Source organism: Podarcis muralis, chromosome 6 (genome assembly GCF_964188315.1).
Source record: "Podarcis muralis chromosome 6, rPodMur119.hap1.1, whole genome shotgun sequence".
Lineage (NCBI taxonomy): Eukaryota > Metazoa > Chordata > Lepidosauria > Squamata > Lacertidae > Podarcis > Podarcis muralis.
The window spans coordinates 36,278,355-36,304,216 of record NC_135660.1 but is presented as its reverse complement, the minus strand read 5'-3'; the positions used below and the strand labels follow the sequence as shown (position 1 = coordinate 36,304,216).

Below are 25,862 nucleotides of genomic sequence, written 5' to 3'. Positions count from 1 at the left end.
AATACAGTGGTACCTCGGGTTACGTATGCTTCAGGTTACAGACTTTGCTAACCCAGAAATAGTACCTCGGGTTAAGAACTTTGCTTCAGGATGAGAACAGAAATCATGCTCTGGTGGCACGGCGGCAGCGGGAGGCCCTGTTAGCTAAAGTGGTGCTTCAGGTTAAGAACAATTTCAGGTTAAGAACGGACCTCCGGAACAAATTAAGTACGTAACCAGAGGTACCACTGTAATACATTCTTAATAGCTCTTTAGAATATAAAGATTACACAGTAATTTGTTGTTAACAGGTTAGCCATAGCAAAGAAGCGGAGACACAAAGAAACCTGACTGGCACATCAGCAACAAATAATGCCCTGTACAATGAACCTTTTAAAATAACGGGGGAATAAGGCAGCAGCAAAGTTTCAGCCTTCAAAAATGGGGCCGATGAAGAGCAGTTTGGTAATCAAGGCAGCTGTTCAGTGCCATGCTCCTGGGTCTCTGCTGGTGTGGTGGAAAAGAAAAGAGGGTGGAGGCAGAAGGAACTCCAGGCAAGCAGGAGAACTCCCCATGTACCAATTTTCTGTAAAGCCATATTTCTGTACTGGTTTATCATAAAATATCAGGGTGGTGCAAAACAGTAAGACTTAAAACACTATTTAAAAACAATACAAATAATAATTAAAGGGATTGGCTGATCAGTCAAAACAATAGCAAACGCCTGTTTTTGTGAAAAGGCCTTCAAGAGATGGCTGAAAGTCAAAAGCAGGAATGGCTGCTGAATCTCTGCTGGGAAAGTGTTCACCACAGCATGGAACCAGCAGCACCAAATGCCTGACTTCTAATGGAGGCCAATTGAGTCTCTGTAATATGGCGGGCAGCTAACAGCTCTCTTCTGTCTGATCCCCAGCGCAACACTGGCTTGCAAGGAAGCATTCTCAATTTGGTTTCTTCTGGAATTGTCTTCCGTTAAAGGCTCACCAAAGCTTAAGTATGGTTTTTGGAGAAGTTGCCGTAAGTGGAATGCCACCAAGCCTGGTTTGCGTAGTTTCTAGCACTCAAGTCCAAATGTTGAATTTTCAGTAGTTCATCTAATGAAATGCAAAATCGCTCCCAAATAATTCTCTTGCAGTGGCCTTCTGCAGGCTGCTTGACCCTAATCATCCAGAGTCTTGGGGCTTTTCAGATCAGATCTCATCAGACACTGCAAAAACTGTATGGTAATAAAGATGTTGAGAAGCTTTTAACAGACATTTCCTTAAAAGGCCAGTGCTTTTTCTAAACGTTGACTTCATAGAAATTCCTCTCTTTCTTTTTAGCAAATTGATCTCTTTGTATAATAACCATCCCCAGCCAGGCTATAAATCACTGCCTTCCATGAGGTGACAACAGCTTAAAGAGTTTTCTCAAGTGTCTGGGCATCCCCCATTGACCCCAAGACAGTGCTCTGATACAATAGGATCACATGCACCACATCAGGCAGTGATTTGTTAGTTAGATAACATACTATAAGTAAGAGATGGTAACAAAACTGACTCTCCTGCCTTTACTGACACACACATCCTTGCAAACACTGAACATGGTATAGTGGTTGACAGTATGTCATTTAGGCTTAGTTTATTTAAATCTTTGCTTGCAGCCAGCAACTCTCTCTCAGTGCTGCTTATTCTTTCCTGTTTTTCCCCCCCTTCTGGCACAGTAGTATCTGGTAGATGGGAATTAGATATTTGTGGGCTTGGGCTAATGCAGGCACCCCCAAACTCAGCCCTCCAGATGTTTTTGGGACTACAGCTCCCATCATCCCTAGCTAACAGGATCAGTGGTCAGGGATGGGGAGTGTGGTGGAGTCTCCTTCTTTGGAGGTCTTTAAGCAGAGGCTTGACAACCATATGTCAGGAGTGCTCTGATGGTGTTTCCTGCTTGGCAGTTGGTTGGACTCGATGGCCCTTGTGGTCTATTCCAACTCTATGATTCTATGATTCTATGATTATAGTTCCAAAATATCTGGAGGGCCAAGTTTGGAGTGCCTGGGCTAATGCATGGCAAATTCTGCCCTTATAAGTGATTTGAGAAGAAACTACCACTTGCACCCATCAAACACTTTGATTCTCTGATTTAAATATGATCTCACAGCTACCGAGAGAGACACCTGGATCTCTCTGGATCAAAATAGCCTTATATTGGTTCACAGAGCTTACAGCAGTTTTAAAACCTCTGGAGTTTTTATAGCCAAAGTGTCTGTGATTGGCTTTTCCTGCCAAGGATGGGGGAATTTGTCAGTTCCTCCAAGTTTCAAATTTTTCTACTTTTATGTCCAGTTCTCCCCATTTCCATGTACAGTGTTGTGTTGTTGGGGTTTGCTTTTTTAAGTCCCTGTGAAAATTCATCAGTGAATTTCTCTTAATATACAAATGTTTCTATGCATTTTTGCCTAATGTACACATTGTTGCAAAGCAATTCCCCCTAATATAATGCATTTTTGTATCTTATTTTCACTAAAATGTGCATTTTTATGCACACTTTACCCTACTACATGGTGTACACATTCCTTGGCTGAAGAACTGCATTGCAAAATTCAGATAAGAGTGAATTTCAAAGATTGGCTGTGTTTCTGTTCGTGCATTTTGGGAAGTGCAAATTAAGTAGGTTTGCCTTTCAGCATGACTGGAATCTAATCTCTCCCTCCACCCCTAATTCCTACCTAGGTGTTAAGTCCAGGCTCTTTGTTTCCCCCCACCCTTCTAAAGGTAGTGGGATTCTATGTTTTTTTCAACTGGATTTTATTTATATAGCACCACCTGACCCAAAGAGGTTGCAAACTAAAATTCAACAAGGAGGAAGCAACAGAGAAATGGGAGGAAGTGGGGGCAGGGTAAAAAATAAAAAGGAAAGGAAAGTGTATTGTTTCAGATGTATGTGCTAGACAGAAACGTTTCAACAGGCAGTTGAAAGGCCAGAAAGGTGTGTTTTCGGAATGCCTTTCCCAGTCAGTTCTGGTAGGTACCTTTGTTACTATCTTGCTCAGTGCTAGTTTAAGAGCTTTTTTGTTTCCCAAAGCTTTTAACTGAATTTGTTGTCCCTGCTGATCTGTTTGTTTTACTGGCCGCTGTTCCTGTGGCTGTTTTAGAAATTGTTTTGCTGACTGCTGCTGCTGCTTATTTTGTTGCGCTGATTTCTTAAATAGCCTTTTGTCATTGAGTTTTTATGATGTTTTCTGTTAGCTGCTTTGGAGATTTGAGTGGGGAAAAGCAGCAACTAAACATTGGAAGTAAAATTATGGCCTTTTTAACTGGAGAGTTTTCAGAAGGCAAACCATTTGTGTGACATAGGATTAGACTGCACATCTGGATCCCATCTTATACATGTCTACTCAGAAGTAAGTTCCATTGAGTTCTGTGGGATTTACCCCCAAGGAAGTGTATATAGGCTTGTACCCCAAGTTAGTTGCATTTGGTTCCCATTATTTCAGTGGAACCTAAACTGAAGTCATGACTGACTTTTCACGTTGATGTTATAGTGGGACCTCAGTGGGACTAACTTAGGTTAGATTCGACCCAATGTGAAGTGCACTATAGCCAGTGTGGAGTCGTGATTCGACTCTGTCCAGAAAGAGTTCAAATCTCCATGCCGATGTGAACCGCCCTGAGTGGCTGGGGGCCAACCATTGTCTCTCAACTGAGCCTACTACACAGGATTCTTGTGAAGATAAAAGTGAGATCACCCCCATCCATATTGGCCATCATGAGCTCTTGGGAAGCTGGCTGTGTTGGGAACAGGACTAGACGGACCTTTGGTCCGATCTAGCAAGGTTCTTAAGTTTTTCTACTACAAATGCCACTTAAAAATTTAAATCCTCTGTAATACTGATTGTGTTTAAAACAGGCATAGTCAAACTCTGCCCTCCAGATGTATTGGGACTACAACTCCCATCATCCCTAGCTAACAGGACAGGAATGATGGGAGTTGTAGTCCCAACGCATCTGGAGGGCCGGGTTTGCCTGGTTTAAAATGTCTTGAAGGCTGTCAGTACATGCTTTGAGCTGCTGCCTACTCGTCACTCATACAAGCACTTACTAGATGTGGACTCATTGTATGTCAGCAATTCCCTTCCTGCTGTTTCATACTTGGAAGGTGGAGAAATTATAGTGCAGATAAGAGCAATTGCCTCTGGGTCTCATTTTGATGATGGTGGTGATGATGATGTTTTCAGGGCGATGAGAAGAAATTCAGACATTACTGTATTTTTCGCTCTATAGGACGCACTTTTCCCCCTCCAAAAATTAAGGGGAAATGTGTGTGCGTCCTATAGAGTGAATGCAGGCTGCACGGCTAAGCCCAAAGCCAGAACAGGGAGACGGAGCGCTGTGCAGCGCTCCATCTCGCTGTTCTAGCTTGGGGTTAGCTACACAAAGCCTCCGCAAGGCAGCGGGGTGCCTTCATCCTGCTGCCCTGCGGAGGCTACGAAGGCTGTACGAAGGTGGGGGGAAGGCTGCAACGCTCCCCCCCCCCAGCCCCAAAGAGCAGGTCAAAAGGAACCCAGCGGGAACTCCCGCTGGGCTCCGGAGGCTTCGGGTGAACGCACCTTGAACGCACAGAACGCACCTTGTTTTAGAGCGCGAGAACAAGGGAATTTTTCCCCCCTGTTCTCCCCCTCCTATGGTCTGGTGCGTCCTATAGAGCGAAAAATACGGTACCTTGCCCTGCCCTTTCCTGCCCCCTCCATTTCCCTATGACTAGATTTCTAGAGGGTTATGTATAAAAGTGCTTTTTATCTGTTAGCACAAAGATGCTAAGGGAGGCTCTTCTCCTTCGCTCCAGCTCCCTTTGTTCCACTCTTGACAACAGAAAAGCAGCTCAAGACTGGGCTTAACTGTACTGTTCTCCCCCCCCCCCCAAGGAAGCAGCCTGCTTATTGCCAGTTTCTCTGCCTTGGCTAGAAGATCCTCTCTTGTTCCAACCAGCACTGCTCTTTTGGAGTCAGGAGAACCTAGTTTGACTATGTTCCTTGACTCTCAAACTCTCTGCTTGCAGAACAGGAAAAGGAGGTTCTGCTTCCACTGGGAACCAATACCCTCAATTCTGACCTATCTTGGTTTTCTTTAACATTAACCCGTTCTGTGGTTACCGTAGGTGTGAGACGTGGCTTTCTGGCCAACAATGCCACAATAGCGCTGTCTGTCTTCTGCCAGACCTTCGCAAGCTTTACATTTCATAACAGACATTTATATGCAGTCTAAGGGTAAACAGACTTGTTGACTGATTCCCGTTACCTTGCATAAGCTGTCCGCTGAAGCCTTTATGACAAAAGAATACAGCCAGTTTTACATTATTGTGTATACACTGCATGCTGTCAGTTTGCTGAAAATAGACTCTGCTCCCATTTTTACATGTTGTCATAATATTTTATTGAGTCTAAATAGACAGGATCCAGATCTCCTTTCTCTTTCTCTTCGTGGTAATTGTGAATGAAAAGACAATGTTTTATATTAATTTGATTCCTTTTGTTGCCACGATCTTAATCTTTTTTTATTCCATGTAACTGAGGAGGCATATGTGACAGAAAGGTAGGAAACAAGAAGCTGCTATAACCAATGTCTTCCCTCTGATGTGAAGCCTCCTGGGACTTTTAATGCCATCCTGATAGCCAATGGGATTTGCTGTCTTTATATAGAATGACAAGGATGGGAAAGGCTGGACAGCGAGTGGGATTTGCTTTCTTTCAGATCTGCTGTCACCTATGACTCCACCTTTTGCTAGGCTGGTTTATTTTTAATATATGAAAAGGACAGCAGGTTACAGAAAAAGTAAGACAGCTCCCTTTCTGCTTTTCATTATTGGCAACCTATGCTCCTCAAAGATTAGACTTGCAGTCCTGGTTCTCATGGGGTCTTTGAGGTTGGTTCCAGTGCAAAAGAGCAAACTATTTTGGTGCATCAGTGTCAGACTAGGACTAGGCAGATACAGGATCAAATCTTCACTGAGTTGTGAATCGTGCCAGGTTGGTCGGTTTCGCTCAGCTAACTCAGGCTTGCTGCGAGTATGAAATGCAGCAGGGAGGGAAGAGCCCCTGAACATCTTTGTAGGATGGTTGAAATTAAAATGTGATCAAATAAATAAATAAAAGATAGCCCTATTACTAAGCAGTTCTCGGGCTTCTATCCCTGCATTAGCTTGGGAATAAGTCTCAGTCGTCTTAGTGGGGCTCACTTCTCAATAGGTATGCTGCATCTGCATTGCCCTGTAAGGCCACATTCACACCAAATAATAATAATAATAATAATGTTAAAGGAATGGGGGGGTCCCCCCTAAATCCTAGGAATGAATAAATATTAGGATTTTGATTAATTGGGATATGGATTAAGACACCAACTGCAGAGCTGTGCCTGACTTTTGTAATAGTCGTAATAACAATAATTTACTATTTCTATGCCACCCATCTGACTGGGTTGCCCTAGCCACTCTGGGTGGCTCCACACAAAAATTAGTAAAAACACAATACAACATCAAACACTAAAAACTTCCCTGATTTCCACTTTAAATAGACACGGCTTCCCTCAAATAATTCTGGGAGCTGTAGCTTGCTAAAGGTACTTGAGGGTTGTTAGGAAGCCCCTCTTCTCCCCACTGAGCTACAATTCCCAAAGTTCCCTGTGAACAGAGATTGGTTGTTAAACTACTCTGAGAGAGGCAGCTCTGAGGGCATATGGCGCCTCCTAACTCTCAGCACCCTTAACAAACCACAGCTCCCAGAATTCTTTGAGGGAAGCCATGACTGTTCAAAACTGCATCAAAGTAACTTTAAATGTATGGTGGGAATATGGCCTTAGAGATGATTTGGCGCTGTTTAATGTACTGCAGCCAGCCTGTCATAATCACATAATCAGGGCAGGTGAAGCCATTCAGAAGAGGGATTTATAAGCTGCTTATGCAAGCAGCCTGTAGATAGGATCATTCATCGGTCTTTAAAATAAACATCAAGGTGATTAACAGGTGGCTGAGGTAAGTACAAATGCATATGAAGTGTGGCTTCTTTTACAAAATGCCTGATGAATGTTGTCTGAAATTTGCCTGAAGTCACAAGACATGGCCTGGCTCCCTCTTGCAGGAGATCACTTTCAACAATGAAGAGGAGTTTAGGATCACTGTGCCATCTTTACAGATGTAGTGGCATTTTTTTTAAAAAAATGGATATCTTCCAGGTTTTCTGCTCATGTGTAACGTTGCAGCCTTGCAGGAATAATCCATTTGCTCAGCCAGCGTTATGGCTGAGCTAGTTAGCTTATAGTTTCCAGCTGCGGCAGCTCCTGTGATCTCTGGCATACATTTCAGGAGTATCACTTGTTCTTACTGTGTAGTTCAGGAAAGCCACAAGTGTTGCTTTGCAGTTTATGTTGCTGATGGAGAAAAACCAAGTACATTGGAAATGCCTTAGCCTGGAACAGCAGAATATGTCTTTGAGGAAACGGCGGTCAGTTTCTACAAAGGAAACTGTCAACATGTTGGGCTGCCTTGGGGAGTAGGAAAGATAGCAGAGCTCATGTATATAGCCCTACAAGGCCTACAAAAGGGATCATCTTACTTGTTTTAGTCCACCATTTTCCAGTTCTTACTTCCCTGACTTTCGGACTCCTTGTTATGTCCTCCTGTTCTTGATTTCACCTTCTCCAGAATTTTCTCTTCAGTCTTATGTGCTTGTCATCTTCACTGTCTTCACATCATCAATCCCTCTCAAAAGTAATTTGTGTGTCATTCCTTAAGGTTAGATCAAATGCATCACTTCTCATTTTGCTTTTCTGTTGTGGGGGACACACCAAGCAGTTTGCTACATAACAAAATTATTTAAAATGTTATGGGCAGCAAACAGCCTTAAAAGCATGATAGCTGAAACATCAGCAGATAAAAATCAGACCAGGAGAGTAAAAGCAAAACAGCAAAATGATAGAAAACTTATAAAGCATCAGTTCCTGAGCAAGTGGATGACAGTGATAGCTGAGTAAATATTTCCAGGACAGTTTTCCTGTGTGCTCGAATTTATTATCTCTTCTCTTTCTTCAGTGGAATACCCAATCAGTGTGCATTGAATTCACAGGCAGCATTTCATCTAGACACAGACACATCTAGACACATAGCTTCAGCAATGTTGGTGTGTTGTGCCCTTGGACCACGTCCTGGGACAAAGTGCTTTGCATAGATCAAAAGTGGAGAACCTGTTGCTTCCTGCAGCTCCCATCATCCCCAGCCAGTGGCCATGGTGATTTCCACCCATAGCCTTTCCATCCATCAACCTTGGCAAATACAGGAAACTCTAAGTTGGACTTTTGAAAATGGTTCTTACATTGCATTTTGTCCTGTTAGGAAGTTGTTCCCTCCCAATGTGAGTAATACGTTTTGTTTACTCTTAAGCCTGATTTTTGCAGTTTTATTTATTTAGTGTTGTAATGTATGCCCTCTAGATGTTTTTTGAGACTACAATTCCCATCATCCCTGAACATTGGTCCTGCTAGCTAGGGATTATGGGAGTTGTAGGCCAAAAACATCTGGAGGACCGAGGAAGCCTGGCCTAGGGAATGTAGACTGTGGGATGATTAAGGAATAAAATAAATAAATAGTCTCTGAAGCAAAAAGGGGGCTTGTAACTCTAAGCAAGACTATGACTTGTCTCCAGCAGTATGGCAGCAGAAGGAGTTGAGTAGAAGGGAAGGGCCTATGATTTCAGCAGTGTGCACTGGCATGCTGCACACTTGCATTTAAACCATAAAGGTAAAGGGACCCTGACCATTAGGTCCAGTCGCGGACGACTCTGGGATTGCGGCGCTCATCTCGTTCTATAGGCCGAGGGAGCCGACATTTGTCCGCAGATAGCTTCCAGGTCATGTGGCCAGCATGACTAAGCCGCTTCTGGCAAACCAGAGCAGCACACAGAAATGCCGTTTACCTTCCCACCAGAGTGGTACATATTTATCTACTTGCACTTTGATGTGCTTTCGAACTGCTAGGTTGGCAGAAACAGGGATCGAGCAACGGGAGCTCACCCCATCGCAGGGATTCGAACCACCAACCTTCTGATTGGCAAGCCATAGGCTCTGTGGTTTAGATCACAGTGCCACCCACGTCCCTAGTTTAGTTTATTTAACTATGGTTTAACTTTAAAGTGACAAGCATACCAGGCCATTCTCTTAAAGAAGGTGCTTTCTGAGCCTGTTTCTTCTCCTCCTTGTGTGTTTTTGGGGTGTGGCAAACAGTAGTTTTCCTTCCAATTTAAAAATGTTCTCTAAAAATAGATCAAAACTGTTAGTGTAGCCTACTGTGCCTCAGGATATGGAGAGTTTCCTTTCTGTCACTTGGGACTTAAGACTGCAATCCTGTATCCACTAAATGTGGAGGAAGCCTCATTGATCTTAATGCATCTTACATCTGAGCAGATATGCACAGAAATGTGCTGCTAACCTCCTGGGTCCTACATGCTGGAAAAGGCTTGTCTGCCTTCTGCTTCGCACATGTGCCAAATGAGACACTGTAGCATTTAGCTGGTGTGATGCTAGCACAGAATCTAATAGCATCTGATCCAAGTTTTTGTTTTGACATATAAATCTGTACTGTTTGCCTTCTCTTCATCTCTCCTCTCTTCTCCCAATTCCTTCATGACTACTGAATAGTAGCTGGGTTTAGGGTTGTATGAAAGTGGAACAGCTTCCAGAATGCTTGAGAAATTATGTTGGGGTTGGTTTTTTTTACTGTCATTCTATGAACAAATGTCATGCTGTGTTTTTGAAAGCGTGTACTATGAAGTTCCATTTAATACAGTGGTACCTCAGGTTAAGTACTTAATTCGTTCCAGAGGTCCATTCTTAACCTGAAACTGTACTTAACCTGAAGCACCACTTTAGCTAATGGGGCCTCCTGCTGCCGCCGCACCGCCAGAGCACAAGTTCTGTTCTCATCCTGAAGCAAAGTTCTTAACCTGAAGCACTATTTCTGGGTTAGCGGAGTCTGTAACCTGAAGCGTATGTAACCTGAAGCGTATGTAACCTGAGGTACCACTGTACAATACAAAACAGTATTTTCAGCCTGTGTGCTGGAAGAGAGACATGGACTCAGGAAACCCTGTTCTGTATTACGCAGAATAGTTTTTGGAAACGGTTGCCTTTCACTAGGGACTCTTCTACAAAGATAAACAGTGGGGAGGTTAATAGGCCATAAGATTGGAGTGCGTTTTATGTGGTGGTTTTTAATCTATGGTTTTATGTGATGCGTTCTGCCCACTCCTAGAAAATGGATGTTAACTGAGTGTTAAAAGAGACAGGATGAGAGTAGGCCTAAACCGTACCGCATATAATACTAAGTCAAGCAAATCCTAGAGAGGATAAAGGGAGCCTTTCAAAGTCACTTGCTAGTATAAAAAATGGGGTTTCTTGAAATGCATAAGGCCTCTGGACTTGAATGTGTTCTGTACTGATTAATGAATAACTTCCTAGTGTACTTCCTTTTAAACATAATGAAAATGTATTTCTGTCTCTAAATACACTGCCCCTTCAGTGTTCAATAACTAATAGTCAGGACACATCTGCCCTGTCACCGAATCATAGTGTCTGGTATCCTCATCAAACAGCTGCAGAAGCTTTAGTTAATAAAGGCATAACAAATGTTGCTCTCCTGGGAGACATTCCTTTCTCCCTAAGTAGTACCAGCCAGCTTTCAATTAAGGGAGAACATTTACATTTCCCCCTTCTTCAAATACTCCTGCGGTTGGTTTTCCTTATGGAAGATTCCAGAACTACATTAAAAAACAAACCAAAAGAAGACTTGCAGGCTTGTCCATTACAATTATGTAAGACTTAAAGCTGCCCAGCCACAGGCTTCCTGAGCTTTGCCTTGTGTCCTGGGCTTTAAGCCAGAGACTCCAAGCAAAGCTCAAAGCCCAAGGCATAGGCTGTGTCCACATTCCCATTTACTGCACACTCGCTGCGTTTCCAGTGCTGCCTCTGTAATCTATGATTGTGGGGTGTTATTCAAAATTCATATATATCCTGTACTTTGTTGTAACCTACTAAAGTCTGGTGTGTTCTTGCTCAAGCCATCTTCCCACTGACTAGCGTCTTAAGTTCATAGCCTAGCCATTTAAGGGATAAACACCTTAGCATAGGGGTAAGACATCCCCGCTCTGTCAGTGCCCTCCTGCTCCCGGTGTGTACAAAAACAGAAAACACAATGGAAGCTATGAAATACAAGAAAACACAATGGAGCTATGAAATAAATGGGGAGGGGAACATCATTGCACTTAAAGGCAGTATTGAGAACACACCCTTATGTGACAAGTACAGCTAGGTTGTACTGTATAAAAATCCCATGCTATGGAAAGAGTGCAACTGCAGATTGAGCAGCCTGAATCATGTGTGTGAAACCTTGCCAATGTCAACTTTCCACCTGCAATTCCATGCTTGGGAGTAAGCACCATTGAAACACTGGGGCTTGCCTCTGAGTAGACCCGTCCAATGGAGCAACTCTTGTAAGTTGTAAATACTAAGTAAATACCGGTACATATTTTTATTTTCCACAAGTGATGTTTTTAAAGTAGAGAAATATGGAAAAGCCTAATCATTTTTTAAACTGCCTATTATGTTGTATTTGCGTTCCTGGTCTATTACAGAAATGCAATATAAGGTTCCTCCTCTCGTCCTGCCTTCATTTCCTGACCTGCTTTCTCATGTTCCTTTATTGGTAAAATTACTGGTTGGCACATGCATTCCAAAAGTGGGGGTGGAGGACATTGGAGCCTGCCAGTCAGTCTTGCTGGGGTTGTCCCATCTCCAGAACTAGGGGACATGAAGTACAGTATTTGAAATTATGCTGTCTTCATCCTGTTTTCTGAACAATATTGTTTCTTTCACAATGTGGAGGTGGAGATGGGAAATTATTTAATTTTTGTTGTGTACTTTCGGATGTTTATTTATTGCTTATGACTACTTTTGTTATGTTTGTAATTGGGGTTTTTTGTGTTGCAAGCTGGCTGGAGCGTGGTTTTAACTATGGGAATAAGTGCTTTTTTCCTAGGAAAATAGGTGCCGGTACTCACCATAAAGTTGTTACAGTAAGTGCCCCACTTTTTAACAACAACAATAACAACAACAGGTGATGGTACCCTTGATTACCCCTTGTAAAAAAGCACACATGGGAATTATAAATGTATTATATGTGTATGAGATGAAATGGGTGAAACCCTGAACAGCAGTACTCCCCACTGCTAAATTCCCATCCTTGTTTGTTTTAACAAGCACCTATTTCATGCTCTAAACAGAGGCAATGAAGACATGATGCTTATGTCAAGCAGTAGTAATAATTGGAACGGGTACTCTCTTGTCAGTCAGAAGGCAGTGCCTTCAGCAGTCACAATGCATTTTCTGTCTAATGCTCATTTGCTTGTGTAAACCTGTCAATCAATCACATTTTAAATTACAAAAGCAAAAGACTCCCCCGTCCTCTTCATAATGCCTGTCACAATGTTTGGATCTTTTCTCAGTGTCGGCGCTTCCGGCGTGTGTCATGGGTGGGAAACTCAGCTTAGCAATGAAGTTGCTGGATTCTAAGCAACGTTGCATGAACAAGTTGCAAAGACAACCCGAGTGAACCCGGAAGGCTTCATTCAAATAATCGAGTCAATTGTATTTTGGGTTGTGAGTGTGGTTTTATATGCACACTATCGCTCTGGCAATATCTTGGCCGCACCCCAGGATCACCAGTCTGAGCATGCTCCAGCCCTGATCAGGGTGATTTCTGCGGCCTCACTTTGCCATGACCCTAATTCTGTTACCATTTTGCCAACAGGTGTTTGTTGCCTGCCATAGCCTTCTGCAGCTGGCCCAGCTCCTCTACAGTGCCTACTTCAAGAGCAGCCTGACAACCATCGAGAAACGCTTTGGCCTCTCCAGTTTATCCTCTGGCTTTATCTCCAGTTTGCATGAGGTAACTGTGTGAGGCATACCGGTTCAACATACGTCTAGTGGAACTGGTCAACCTGCCTCATTACTCCCTGTGTTTCCCTGAGCTTAGTTTAGGTACCTGTGGTTATGAGGTCATTGTTGATGAAGTAATAGAAGGATGATAGTTCACATTCCAGATAACCCAGAAGACCTTCTTCTACTGCTGCTTACATCATGAGTGTATAAGGCTATAGCAATAGGCTATACGAGGGAGAGATGGTTTTTAAGAAGGCAAACTGGATGCTGCCTTGGAATGACACTTAGTGAGGACAATTCCTTCTGAAACAAGAATCCTGGGAAGGGAGGGAGGCAGTGGGAAAGAATGATTTTGAGGCCTTGGGGCCTGCTGCTTTCTGACTGTTTCCCCGAGAAAGAGGAGAGTCTGACCTACCTTTCTGTGCAATGGAGTGCTGCTACACCCATGGGTTTAATAGATATGTGCTTTCTTCCAGGCCCTCAGAAGTGGTGCCGCATCTGGTGTGTAATGCTGCATTACACGTTAATTAATGCTATATTAAAAGAAGGTGAAACCCCCCAATTTGTTATGGAGCTGTGAGTCAGACCATTACAGCATCCCCTGCACCATCCAAAACGAATGTCTAGAACTTTACACACGGCGATAGCCTTTATTATAGCAGCACCTTTGTAGTACCCCCATAATTAAGATTATGTCAGTGTTTCCCATGAGAAATCCCTCTTTCCCCGGGGATGGAGTCCACATCATTCATGGAACCCAGCCAACAGCAACGGCTTTTGCTGCTTCGGTTGCGGTTTTGCTCTGCTTCCTTTGCCCTGCTTTCGAATCCAGGAGACCCTCCAACTCCAGTTCTTCCCCATTCCCTTTCTGAAACATTTTCTGCAGCCTCTGCTTCCCAGAATTCTCTGCATTGCACTTTAGCTGGCAGGTTTAGAGCCCTCTCCCCTTTCCTAACCTCTAAACCAGGCATCCCCAACCTGTGGCCCTCCAGATGTTTTGGCTTACAACTCCCATGATCCCTAGCTAGCAGGACCAGTGGTCAGGGATGATGGGAATTGTAGTCCAAAACATCTGGAGGGCTGAAGGTTGGGAATGCCTGCTCTGAGCTCTGCAGCTTTGGGGCTGCTTAATTTTCTCAGCTTGTAATATTGTAAAATTTTCTCAGCTTTTAATACACTAGGAAATTATCGTCCTGCGGGAAATGACTCCCAGCATCTTTTTGTCACTTCCAGCACAGTCTTCCCTTTGAAACAGATCAGGAGAGCAGAAGCTTTAGATACTTTTGTGCTCTGGGATCCAAAACTATCAGAAATGTCAGAGGCACATCTGCAGTGCAGAATCCTGCAAAGGGCCATTGACAGCTAGAGGTTAAAATGGGGACCATCTTGCTTTTGCTGCCTCCAAGCAGGCAAAGACAGCAGGACGTAAACAGGAGGTCTGGACCGATCCAAAGTTCTTGTCCATCAGATATTCCCATCCAAGAAGAGCAAAACAGTCTTAATACCAATGCAGCAGTGACTGCAATACAGTCTCCCATCTACTTACCCACCAACAGTAGGCTGCCCTTGACTTTGAATTTCTCCATGTGGTACTGTTTTGCAGTGGCTGGTGCTATAATATAGTTCTGGCTCTGCTCGAGCAGTTTTCAAGTTGGAACTTGGCCCCTAGTGACTCAATCAGGAACAGCTTTGATTTTTAAGCTTGATATTTGGCAAAGCACCTGGAGCCTGGCAAGCGACGCTATCAAATTCTAGGGGGGAAACACAAAATAGGTGTGTTAATTAAGCGGGGCTCTGCTGCGTTTGCACAGTTTGTACTGTCAGCGTGCGAAGAGCACTTGGGCAGAAATATAAAATGGATGGGGCCTGAAGGAAACATGAGCCTCTGGGCCTGGCACGAGCAGAAAGCAGAGCAGAACCGACATCCAAGGGCCCAGCAGTTAGCCATCAGGGTGAGCAGCGCTGGTTCACATAGCACTGCGAGGGAAAGCGTTTGCCAAAGCCTCACACTTAACTGAGAACATAAGACCAGTTAAACTGTGCTGTGTTAGCGTGACTGTCCATCTGTTTAGATTTGTTTCCCACTCCTTTCTCTGAGGGCTGTTCTAGAAAAATCACTCCCAGTGGTTCTCACCCTGTTGCTGCCTCCAGCATCAACCACTTCCAGAGACTTGAGAGGAAGCCCATAAACATGTCAATTGCTACCCACTTCTCTTTGAACGCCCCTGGGATACATGGACAGAATGCAAAAATCAAAACTGAGCAGTTCTTCAGGGCAAGCCCAACCACTGGACAGAGCGAGGCAGCTCTCAGGTGGCAACCCCCCCCCCCTAAATCCTCTAAGCTGCCTGGCCTGCCCCACTAAAGGTAGCTTGCTGCCTTCAGGTACAGAGAAGGTTACAGTCCTGCTGGTGGTGTTGAGGTAAGGTTCACCTGCCAGTCTAGTTGGATGCACCTTCTTGCCCTTTTAGGTCAGGGAGCAAAATGTCTTGGAGCTGACCCTGCAGTCCCCAGTGTTATACCTCTTGGGCTATCCATATTTCCTACTTTATTCAGGACTCTAAATCGCTGCTTCTGCAACTCTTTCTACCTAGCTAGAGAAGCAGCTACTTCAATGAGCATCTTTATGGACTTCTCCCTAAGTAGTAGGAGTAACAGAACTTGACCAGAGGGCAAAATAAGAGCAAATATTGATTATGCCCCATTATATCATGGTATATGTGTCTGAAACTAGATCACATTTTTAAACGTTTCTTTTGTCAAGTAGTGTAGGCAGCATCATTGACCAGGATTTACATTGAGATCTCTAATACTGAGGCTGATTTATTATTACTACTACTACTACTACTACTACTACTACTACTACTACTATTGTTACTTTAAAAGGTTCAAGGGCTGTACCTTTTTCCCTGTGGGAAAGATCCTGATTACTTTTTGTATGTTGACATTTTTTGTTGACGTTTTTAAAAAAGCATAGGGTCAGATTCAACCAACCCATTTGCAAGGGGCTGCTACCTCAATGAGGTTTCCCCCCCTCCATCCCCCTCCCCGTGTTTCCCCCAAATCTTCTTTCCCCCAAACAGTATGTAGGGTGAGGGAAAGGAGAGGTTGTTTCATAGGGCAAGCAGAAGTGTTTGTGCTGATGGAACGGTCTCCTTAAGGCTATGCTGAATTCCACCTATTGTTTCTTACCTTTTACCTTAGAAGGATTTCTATCCTGAAAAGTAAGGTAGAATTAATGGTAATAAATAGCTAAATAAATAAACAACATAAAAAGCTGCCTTGGCATTGGTTGGTCTAGCTCAGTATTGTCTACACTGATTGGCAGAGGCCTTCCAGGATTTCAGACCCTGTTCTCTCCCAGCCCCAACTGGAGATGGTGGGGATGGAACCTGGGAACTCCTAATTGCAAAAAGCATATTCTCTGCTACTGAGCCACAGCCCTTCCCTTCTTTGACATGAATGTGCAGGAGCCATTAAACAAAACAAACTCTGGTGCCCTGAAATGCTCTAACCAGGTCCTGAAACACATTGCTCCATTCACAGCAGGGGACACAGGAAATTCTTCAGTACTTTTATGCAAAAAAGATGTTGTCTTGTAGTTGGGAAACCTCCATGGTGTCCACTTTGTGGTAGATTCCTCGGGCAGTCATATATCTGTGGCCATTCCAACCCACAAGTAGTTATCTTTCCCATCCTTTCGGAATACATTTGCTTTTGCTTCCAGACACTTTCATACTTTTATATGGGGCTCCCCTTCCTGACTCTCTCTGGGATTATAAAGTTTTTCTCATTTATTTGTTAGATTGGTTCCAAAAGCCGCAAAACCAGGGAGGGGAGCCCATGTAAGCATATAAGAAAGGAAACTTGGGCACAATTACTGTAGTTTCAAATGTTAAATTAGTCTGAAAGTCTGGACCAAGCCAGTGCAATTCTAACTTTATGTAACCCGCACGTTATGGCTAACCATTACATCTCATGCAACATGTAAATGTTTTGAGACAACAAGGGAATTGGCTCATGCCAAACCCATAGATCCACATACTTCCAAACAGATTTTAAAATCCAGACCCTTTAACAGACACCAAGAGGACTGATTTGAATCACATGTCCACATTCTTGCGCAGTACTGACCATTCAAGAATGCATTCGGGGGGTGTTGAACTATGCATAGGGCAGATCCTTACTTTAGTGTAAGCCAGCATCTTCAACTGAGCTGTGTTGGCCTGCATTATGTGGGGAAAAAATTGGCGCCAATGAATGCTAGATTGTTTAGCAATAATGTTTGTTTGGGGCCATTATTGGTACAGGAAGATGTTTAAAATGCAGATGTTGCCACAGTCCAAATTTACACAATAATCTGATTGGACGTCACTATTTAGGTACATACCAATAAAACATTTGTGTTCCACAGAGCAGAAGTACCTTTAGCATCTCTTTTATTTCAAAAATAATAGAAATGAATGCTGTATGTGGATTTTTTTTTTCTATTGTAAATATCTCTGGTGAGGACATACTTACATCTAATGCTTGCATTGTGTGTGAGTGTTTAATGTATAAAATGAATTCCTTCATTTAAACGCTCCAGAGAATTTATTAAATACAATCTCAGAAATACATTTGCATTTGTTGGTTATCCTGCTGCTTTATTGCTTTTCAACCATAACAAGTGAATCATGGGCACTTAACATTTGGAAAGTGTCGTGTGTTTAAAAGAACCACGCTACCCTGCTTTTCCCTTTAAATGATCATAGGTATTGCTTTCACCCAGGGGAGTGTTCAACATAGGCATGTTTACTTTCGGTTGCTAGTGCATCAAGCAGTGACTTGCACGTGCGAATCAGCCTTCACAGATCAAATAACCAGAACAGATCACAGATAGGAGCTTCATATGGTCTCGGATGCAGTGCTTCCAATAGAATAATTTGCATTAATCTGTAGACCATCAAATGTTGAGTAAGCTTGTAGTATGTGAACTGGCCCTTAGCCCTTCTAATCCTTTGCTCTGAACTACCATCCAGTTAATCTATTTCTTTCTGCCTTCTCCACTGTTGTGTTCCTTTTCCAAACTGTTCTGTTATGTACTGAGTTGAATAGGATCCAAACTGCAGCAGTCTGATTGGTCCTAGAACAATAGGATTCAGAATGCAGCAGTTTGATTGGTCTTAGAACAATGCAGCAGTATGATTGGTCGGCAGGAGCCACCCAATCCAGCTCCAGATAGAAGTGAACCCACAACCTGATTGGCCTACAGGAGAATTCCGGAATTAGCCAATCATGTGCAGCCCATTGTGTAAATAATGTATATAAAGCAGATACTTTGAGGGGACTTTCCTCACCACTATGAGCTGAATAAAGAGCATGAAATCCACTCTCGACTCAGAGTATATTTCATGTTCTTTTTTGTTTGCCTTTGCTTTCGGCCCTCAATTGATTTTGGGTGGCGGATGCTGCTAACACAGACAACAAAGCTGTTTTAGATTCATTCTCCCTTCGTACACAATAACCTGTGAGCTATGCCTGCTATTTTCATCGTCCTGATTATTTACACTGCTGTTTCCCGAAGAGGCCTCACCAGCAATACAAGGTCTTAGATGATAAAGATGGCTGAACCACTCTTTCCTAATTCTGCAGTGACCCATCCCATTTCTAGCAAGCTAGGGGTTCGGAGAGCTCTCTTCTTGGCACTGCTGTAGCCTGTTTTAAGCTACACCCAGCCACAACACTTTGGTCCTACAAAAGATAAGTAGGAGATGTTTTACAGCCTCTATTCCAGTGGTCAGCAACCTTTTTAGGCCAGTGAAATTTTGAGAGAGTGCCAAATTTTGAGCCTGGAATAATGCCAAATGAGTACCATGATTTGGGGTGGAGGGGAAGCATAATTCAACACCAAATGACTGCCATAGGGCTATGGCAGAATGGTTGTGGCATCTGGAAGAGCAGAAATAGGATTGCAAAGTTACATGGGCCTACCCCCCACAAATAGCCATCCCATAAACAGCACTATCAGCCGCTGTCACTCTCACAGACAGGACACTTTTGTCCCTGTTCAGAACAGAAACATGGGCATATTTAAGGGGACATGTTCAGTGTAGGAGAGGCTGAGCCATGGAAACAGAAACTATGCAGAAAGAGCAAACAGTCTTTCTTGTGTTATGGATTGTTGAAAGGATGTTTACTGAGATCTTTTACTGAGACTGGCACTCGTGGGTGTCACGTTGCCAAACCCTGCTCTACTCTACCTGTAGCATTTTTCTCATTGGGGAATACCATGAAGCCTACCTCTTTGTATATCTTCAGGGGGGAAATTGCTACCTCGTACACAAAAAGCAGAGGTGGGCCATCCCAGAATAAACTAAACTCAGAAGTCAAAGCAGAGACACTGAGGTGCCTCCTTGTCTGGTTGGTGTCTTCTTTCAGGTCTGTTTTGATGTTCTCATCTGTGCACTTTTATGTCTCCACAGATCGGGAATGTTGTCCTCATCATCTTTGTGAGCTACTTTGGCAGCCGAGTTCACCGGCCTAGGATAATTGGCCTGGGAGGCCTGCTGTTGGCACTGGGGGCCTTCCTTCTCACTCTTCCACATTTTCTCTCAGCCCCATATCAATACACCACAGCACAAACCAGTATGTATATTTCCAAATATCTCTTATGCCTCAGCCCTTCTCTGCTCTGATGGCTTGGGGACCTTGTGAAACTATGTTTGCTGTGTCCTCATAGTGGCTTACATAAATTAATAAAACATAGGCTCCTATCTGCATGATACATTTAAAGCAGTATCATACCGCCGGGAACAGTCATGGCTTCCCCCAAAGAATCCTGGGGAATGTAGTTTCTTCAGGGTGTATAGTGCAGATGGGACCTTAGTCAAGGTCTATGCGACAGCAGTTTTGCTTCAGAATCCTTGGTAGCATAGTTCTCACAGTATCCTGTGAGGTATGTTATTCTCCCTGGGAAATTAAGCCTGCAAATGCAGTTGCACATTAGAGGCACTTGGCTTTTACCCATCCAGGCTTCCAACGTCCCCCGAGGCATGCTGCGGTCTCTGTGCAATGACTTGCCTGTCATGGGTGTGCCAAACCAGATCATTGCCAAGGGAGCCCAAGGCAATGAATGTTTTGGTTCATGTCTTGTGTCAGTGGATGCTGTTCTGCATCGAATTGCTTCTTTTAAAGTGTCACTATTATCTGACGCCACCAAAAATGTGCAGGGCTGCTACCTGATGATGGATTGCTTAGCATAGCTGCTCTGTGTTTGCTTTTGTCTCTGCCAGAATCCTGTATCGGGGAAAGCGAGGGGTTGGCTTTCACACCAATGATCATGTGATCGGCTTTGCATTCCCCCCACCCACCCAATTTCCTTTCATGCCAGGTAGCAAAGCCATGATCCCCTCTGCCCATGAATGGCACCGGCAGGTTTGTTGCTTCTGCTGGCACCAGCCAGCATTAGTTGATATGGTGCCAGGCATTTGTTTGCAAATCAGGCTTGTCACCATCTTCTCTGCAAAGAAAGAGACGTGTGAAAGGTGGGGGAACGATTCCTCCAGGAAGGTTGGCACATACATGTGGCTCCTTCAATACCTTCTAATCATATAATATAATCAGGTAATAACAACTCTTAGTTCTGCTGTCATGATATTTATCTGTAGCATAGCCAGGAAGTAAGCTTGAGAAACATTGTTCCCACTTGCCTTCCAAAAGGGGGGAAATCAAGGCGTCAAAAGTTGTTGGCAAGCTCAGGAATTGCATCCGAGTTCCCCTAAAACCTACACCACAGCTTCTCCGGTTGGAATTATGCCCGTGGAAAAAAAAGCATAACAGAATACGTCATGGAACTGAAGATCGTTGTGGATTTTGCAGGAAAGATCTTGCGAGTGGGATCCAGCAGGAGTTTGCTATCTAGCACATGGATCTGTCCTGCAGCATCTACACAGATTTTTACTTCTAGCCTAACATTTTCCCACAAGTGTTTCTCCATGGAATTTAGTCCAAAATCACAACCACTGTTATCTCCAGTGGGTTGACTGCTGCTGCAGAAATGGCCAAATGAAAGACCAATCCCAATGACAACATGAATTCATTGTAGTCAAAGGGAATAAGTTATCAGTTGTTGCAAACATATTGGTAACATTCTTGCTATATAGATAAGGTTCACCTTAAAAAAAATACACATACTCCAGACTGCATTGTATTCAACTAATTTTTACTTGAAGTACACCCATTGGGATGAATGAACCTAAGTTAGTCATGGTCATTGATTTTAATGAGACTACTCTGAGTAAAGGTTAGTTGGTCTATGTGTGCAAGATACAATGGTCTATGTGTGCAGGATGAATTTTCTGATGTTTAGATTTTTCACACTAAGACTAGACATCTTGAGAGATGTTTAGAAGATGTCCCAGTTTGCCACAATTATCAGAAGAGTCGATCTGTGAATGGGAAGTTCTCTGAAGGAAGTGCCTTGATTTTATCTCCAAAGATAAGGCCTCCTCCTTCAATGAAATGACTTCTCTTTTTATTAATGGTTAATCCAGAGTCAAATTAGTTTAATCAGGCAAGAGGGGGAGAAACTATATCTAATCCTTCTTAAAGAAACAACAGTTTTATTGTATTCCTATACAATGAAGTGGGTTGCAATGTTGAACAGGGTTTCTGATGGTCAAACTACCCATTACTTTATATGCATTTTTTAATTCAGTGATTGGGAGTTCACACGCTTAACAAAAACAAAAGCAGCAGTGGGCGCCCCAGTGCGATGGGCCTAGGGAGAAAGGTTTAATCATTTCCCCCATGTCATTTTCTTGGTAAAAATTACCTAAAACTGCTATTTGCTGCTACTTTTTATTTCAAATGTTCTCTTAACTTGTGCAGTACATTTATAGAACCCTGTAAGCAGAAGCTCTGCACAACAGGGTATTCCCCCCTCTCCTGCCCATGTGTGCCCCAAATTGGTGTGTGTGTGTGTGCATGAGAGAGAGAGAGAACCCCCTGAACAGCAGAGATGGGAGTGGGGATTGTTCCATCTGGCAAGCTGATATGTTAGTAAAGACAGAACATTTGTAATATGCCACCCATTGGCATTATTGCTTCTCAACACATTAACCTCTAATACAGTCTTACTTACCCTACTGCTGAGGAATAGTAACATGAATTCACATAGTAATATAGTTCACATTTATTTAAATGTAAAGTGCTTAAATATCATTAAATGCAAGATCTTAAACACTCACAGCAGTATATTAATTTGTATTGCAACAGCTAATGGGGTGGCTTCATTTTTATGGCTAGGCCCCTGGCATTCTCTTGTAAGAAGGTTTGTTTCTTGTTCTGAACCCGAAGCCCTCATTTACCATTTTAATATCCCCATGCGCAGAAATATATTACTCTCCACACACTTAGCCAAAGGCATAACTTAGGCCAGTTGTGTGTACCAGGGCAGGAAATAATGAAGCTCTCTGTTTTCCATTATGTCCTCCTAGATTTGCTTACCATTTGTTTATTAAGTGGCAGGAACCAAAGATGGGAGCATTTATGTAAACAAAGAAACCTCAAAACCTTGGTATAGTTGGCATTTCTCATCTCATTTACCCTAAACCAGTTTCACTTACAAAAATTCTATTTTGGCAGGCGATACGTTTAACAGGCCCCCCATGGCAATTGAATTTATGGAAGTAAATCTAAGATAGTTAAGAAGGTCCCTGAGTTCTGAAAATACATTCCAGCCTTGTGTAATAAGGGTTTTGTAATGAACATGTACAGGAATGTTTGTGGTAGTGTGGAGAAGTATGTGAAAAGTGATGTTGCATTAGCTGAAAGCCCAAAATTACCTGGTCAACATTTTTGTTTCAGCTCTTTTATATGATCAAAGTACCACAAGTCTTCTGGGCCACTCGTTAAGTGCTCTGGCTTGACGGGAATAGTGGAACAGTTGTAAAAACGAACAAATAACGAGGCACAAGATGTATGAGAACTGACATGTGTGGCAAGGAGACATCATTTGTTTTAATTTTGCATTGGATGTGGGTTCCTAGACGCCTCCAGATATTTAAGCATTGTTTTCTTCACTCTAAAAGGCACTTCGAGTACTCTGATTAATAGATTGGAATTGGTTCCCTGCTCCCCTGTGAACAGCTTGTTCACCATGAAAGCTAATTTGTAATTTGAAAGCACATAGGAGTCCTGGACAAACCACCCTTATTCCTCCTTCAATAATTCTCCGGTTGGCGTCTGATGTTTTCTCCTCCCCACACCCCCCCACAAAACACACGGATATAGGTTTGTTCAAAGCTCTTTCTGAACTTATCCCTGTAAGCACTGTTGTGGTAATACCTTGAAAGAAAAAAAGGTGATGACAGCTGCTAATTAAATTGAGGAAGTTTTACAGTTCTGACAGGTCTTCCGAATCCAGGAATGAGGGGTTGTTAAGGAAGCCTAAGGATGCGTTTCACTTGAAAGAGTTCCGTTGCTATTGCCACAAACTGTAAGGTGCTGTATACAAAAGACGTGGGCCAGGTACAAAGGACCACACATGGGCCTCTGCATGAGCTTCTGCATAGGAACATAGGAAGCTGCCTTATGGCACATCAGACCCTTGGTCTATCTAGCACAATATTACCTACACCAGGCATAGGCAAACTCAGCCCTCCAGATGTTTTGGGACTACAACTCCCATGATCCCTAGCTAACAGGACCAGTGGTCAGGGATGATGGGAACTGTAGTCCCAAAACATCTGGAGGGCTGAGTTTGCCTATGCCTGACCTACATACATACTGACAGATGCTCTCCAGGGTTTCAGGCAGGCTGTCTCTCCCAGCCTTACCTGGAGATGCCAGGGATTGAACCTGAGAGCTTCGGCAATCAAAGCAGATGTTCTACAGGTCTTTCAGCCTTCCCCTTCCAGCAGCTGTTCCAAAAGGGCCACACACACCCCAAGGTTGGTGCAAGAAAGGAAAATCAGCTCCCTCTCCAACTGCGTGTGGAAGTGCTTTGCATGTGTGTACATGGACCTGTCTATAGGCCAGCCATGGATCTAATGTCCCCTAGGCTATGTTCTGAATATGAGTTGCAGGGAATCACAAGAAGGGGCGGTGCTGTTGCACTCAGTCCTGTTTGTGGACTTCCTATATATATGCATCTGGTTAGCCAACGTAAGAACAGGATGCTGAGCTATGATGGACTTTTGGTCTGATCCAGGAGGGTTTTTCCTGTGTTCATGTTCACTTTTAGTCATCTGGGCCCTAAAGGTGCTTAGAAACTGGTGGGGTATCTTGATTGTCCCCATCTGTACTGCTCCCCATTTGTTTGCTGTGTACCAGGGTACCTGCAGTGAATCATGAGTGTGACCTAAGCTAGACCTGCAGGCAACATGTGAACTTGCACAGGCAACATCCCTGCAAAGTGATTCTCAAACTGAGATGCTTTGCTTTGCTGCTTATTTTTCTTTTGCAATGACAAATTATGTTTCCAGCACTAGACTTTAGATCAGACTTGGGTACAGTGGCCTGGGAGTTCCCACACTGTTTTGTTTGTTTGTTTGTTTGTTTGTTTGTTTGTTTGTTTGTTTTTCCTATTAATTTTTATTTTTTGCATCATCATGTTCCAAGATGCAGGTAACAAGAGCGCAAGTGCCAGAACTGAGCTCTGCAACAACAACGAATTTGTGTGTCCAAGCGCCAACGTGAGTGTCCAGGCCGAGGACAACACCATGTGGGCAATAATGGTAGTTGCACAGCTATTGGCAGGAATTGGGACAGTCCCCATCCAGCCTTTTGGGATCTCCTATGTGGATGACTTTGCTGAGCCAAACAACTCTCCCTTGTATATAGGTAAGCCCTTTCCCTGGGAAGGTGTACTTACTGTAGCAGGGTTGCACCTTGCCATCCAGCTTACATTGCCATGCTATCCATGTCTTTGCAGCAGGCGGAGCGGGGAATCTGCTGTTTAGGAAATGTCTTTCCATTACTCGCACTGAAGAGCTGCTTCTGATGCAGCTCATCGGTCCTGCAATGAAAATCGCAATGTTGGAAGGACTTGACAAGCCATCCTTAGTTGTGTGACTGACATGGCTATGTTGAGAGTGCCTGTTTTTCTTTCTCCTCTCAATGTGATGGTGTTGGAGTGATTTAGGGGTGCCCTTCTGTGCATGAAAACTGTAGTGTTTTCCAAAATGATTTCTTCTTCTAGGAGAGCTGAAGTAGTGCAGTAAGAGTCACACATAGCCAGGCATTTGCTGGGGCTCATGCGCCCTGATCCTGCCCACCGGGGCTAATACCTTGCCTGGATCCCTAGTGCACCTCTAACAGCAGTATTCTAGCAGCCACCAAACCTCCTCCTCTAGCCCTGCTTGCGAGTGGACTTACTTAGCAACTGCAGCAGCAGCAGCAGCACTATAATGGACTTGGGGGCAGAGTGGCTGCTTTTGCTCCAAGCCCATTACAGCACTGCCACAGAAAAAGACCTCCCTGTCACGCTCCTGGTTGGGCTTAGCCAGCAGCAGCGCCTGGTCACCCCACACGAGGGGGAAGGCAAGGCTGGTGGCTGCAGCAGCAACGCTATGGGGGTCACGTGGCTGTAGATACCTCTGCAGTGGAGTGGGGTAGGCCGGTCAGCGCTGGGGGTCAAGAGTGCTGCCTTCTCAGAGTCCCTCGAAATCTGGAGCTTCACCTGCATAGGCAGAAACTGTAGCAGGAGATCACAGAGAGAAGTCATACTGCCCGTGCTGTGGGGCAGTTTTGGTGCATAGCTGTCAACATTTCCCTTTTTTAAAAGGGAAATTCCCTTATTCCGAATAGGATTCCTCGCAAGAAAAGGGAAAAGTTGACAGATATGTTTTGGTGAGTTTAAAAAAAAAATATTTTCAAAAGAGGGCAGAGCTGGATTCAATTGTTAACTTTTTTTTTTTTTGGCGTGGAGTGAGAAATTCTCAC

At 43.6% G+C, this 25,862-nt stretch overlaps 1 protein-coding gene across 2 annotated transcripts in view; it reads left to right on the top strand.

Annotated features, from left to right (window-relative positions):
• Window positions 1-25,862, top strand: part of SLCO2A1 (solute carrier organic anion transporter family member 2A1) — a 59,735-nt gene that overhangs the window by 12,436 nt on the left and 21,437 nt on the right. For both annotated transcript variants that reach the window (XM_028730914.2, XM_028730913.2), the window contains exons 2-4: window positions 12,805-12,942; window positions 19,400-19,562; window positions 24,540-24,761. In XM_028730914.2, the coding sequence (XP_028586747.2) occupies window positions 12,805-12,942; window positions 19,400-19,562; window positions 24,540-24,761 (523 nt within the window). The remainder of the gene's footprint in view (window positions 1-12,804; window positions 12,943-19,399; window positions 19,563-24,539; window positions 24,762-25,862) is intronic.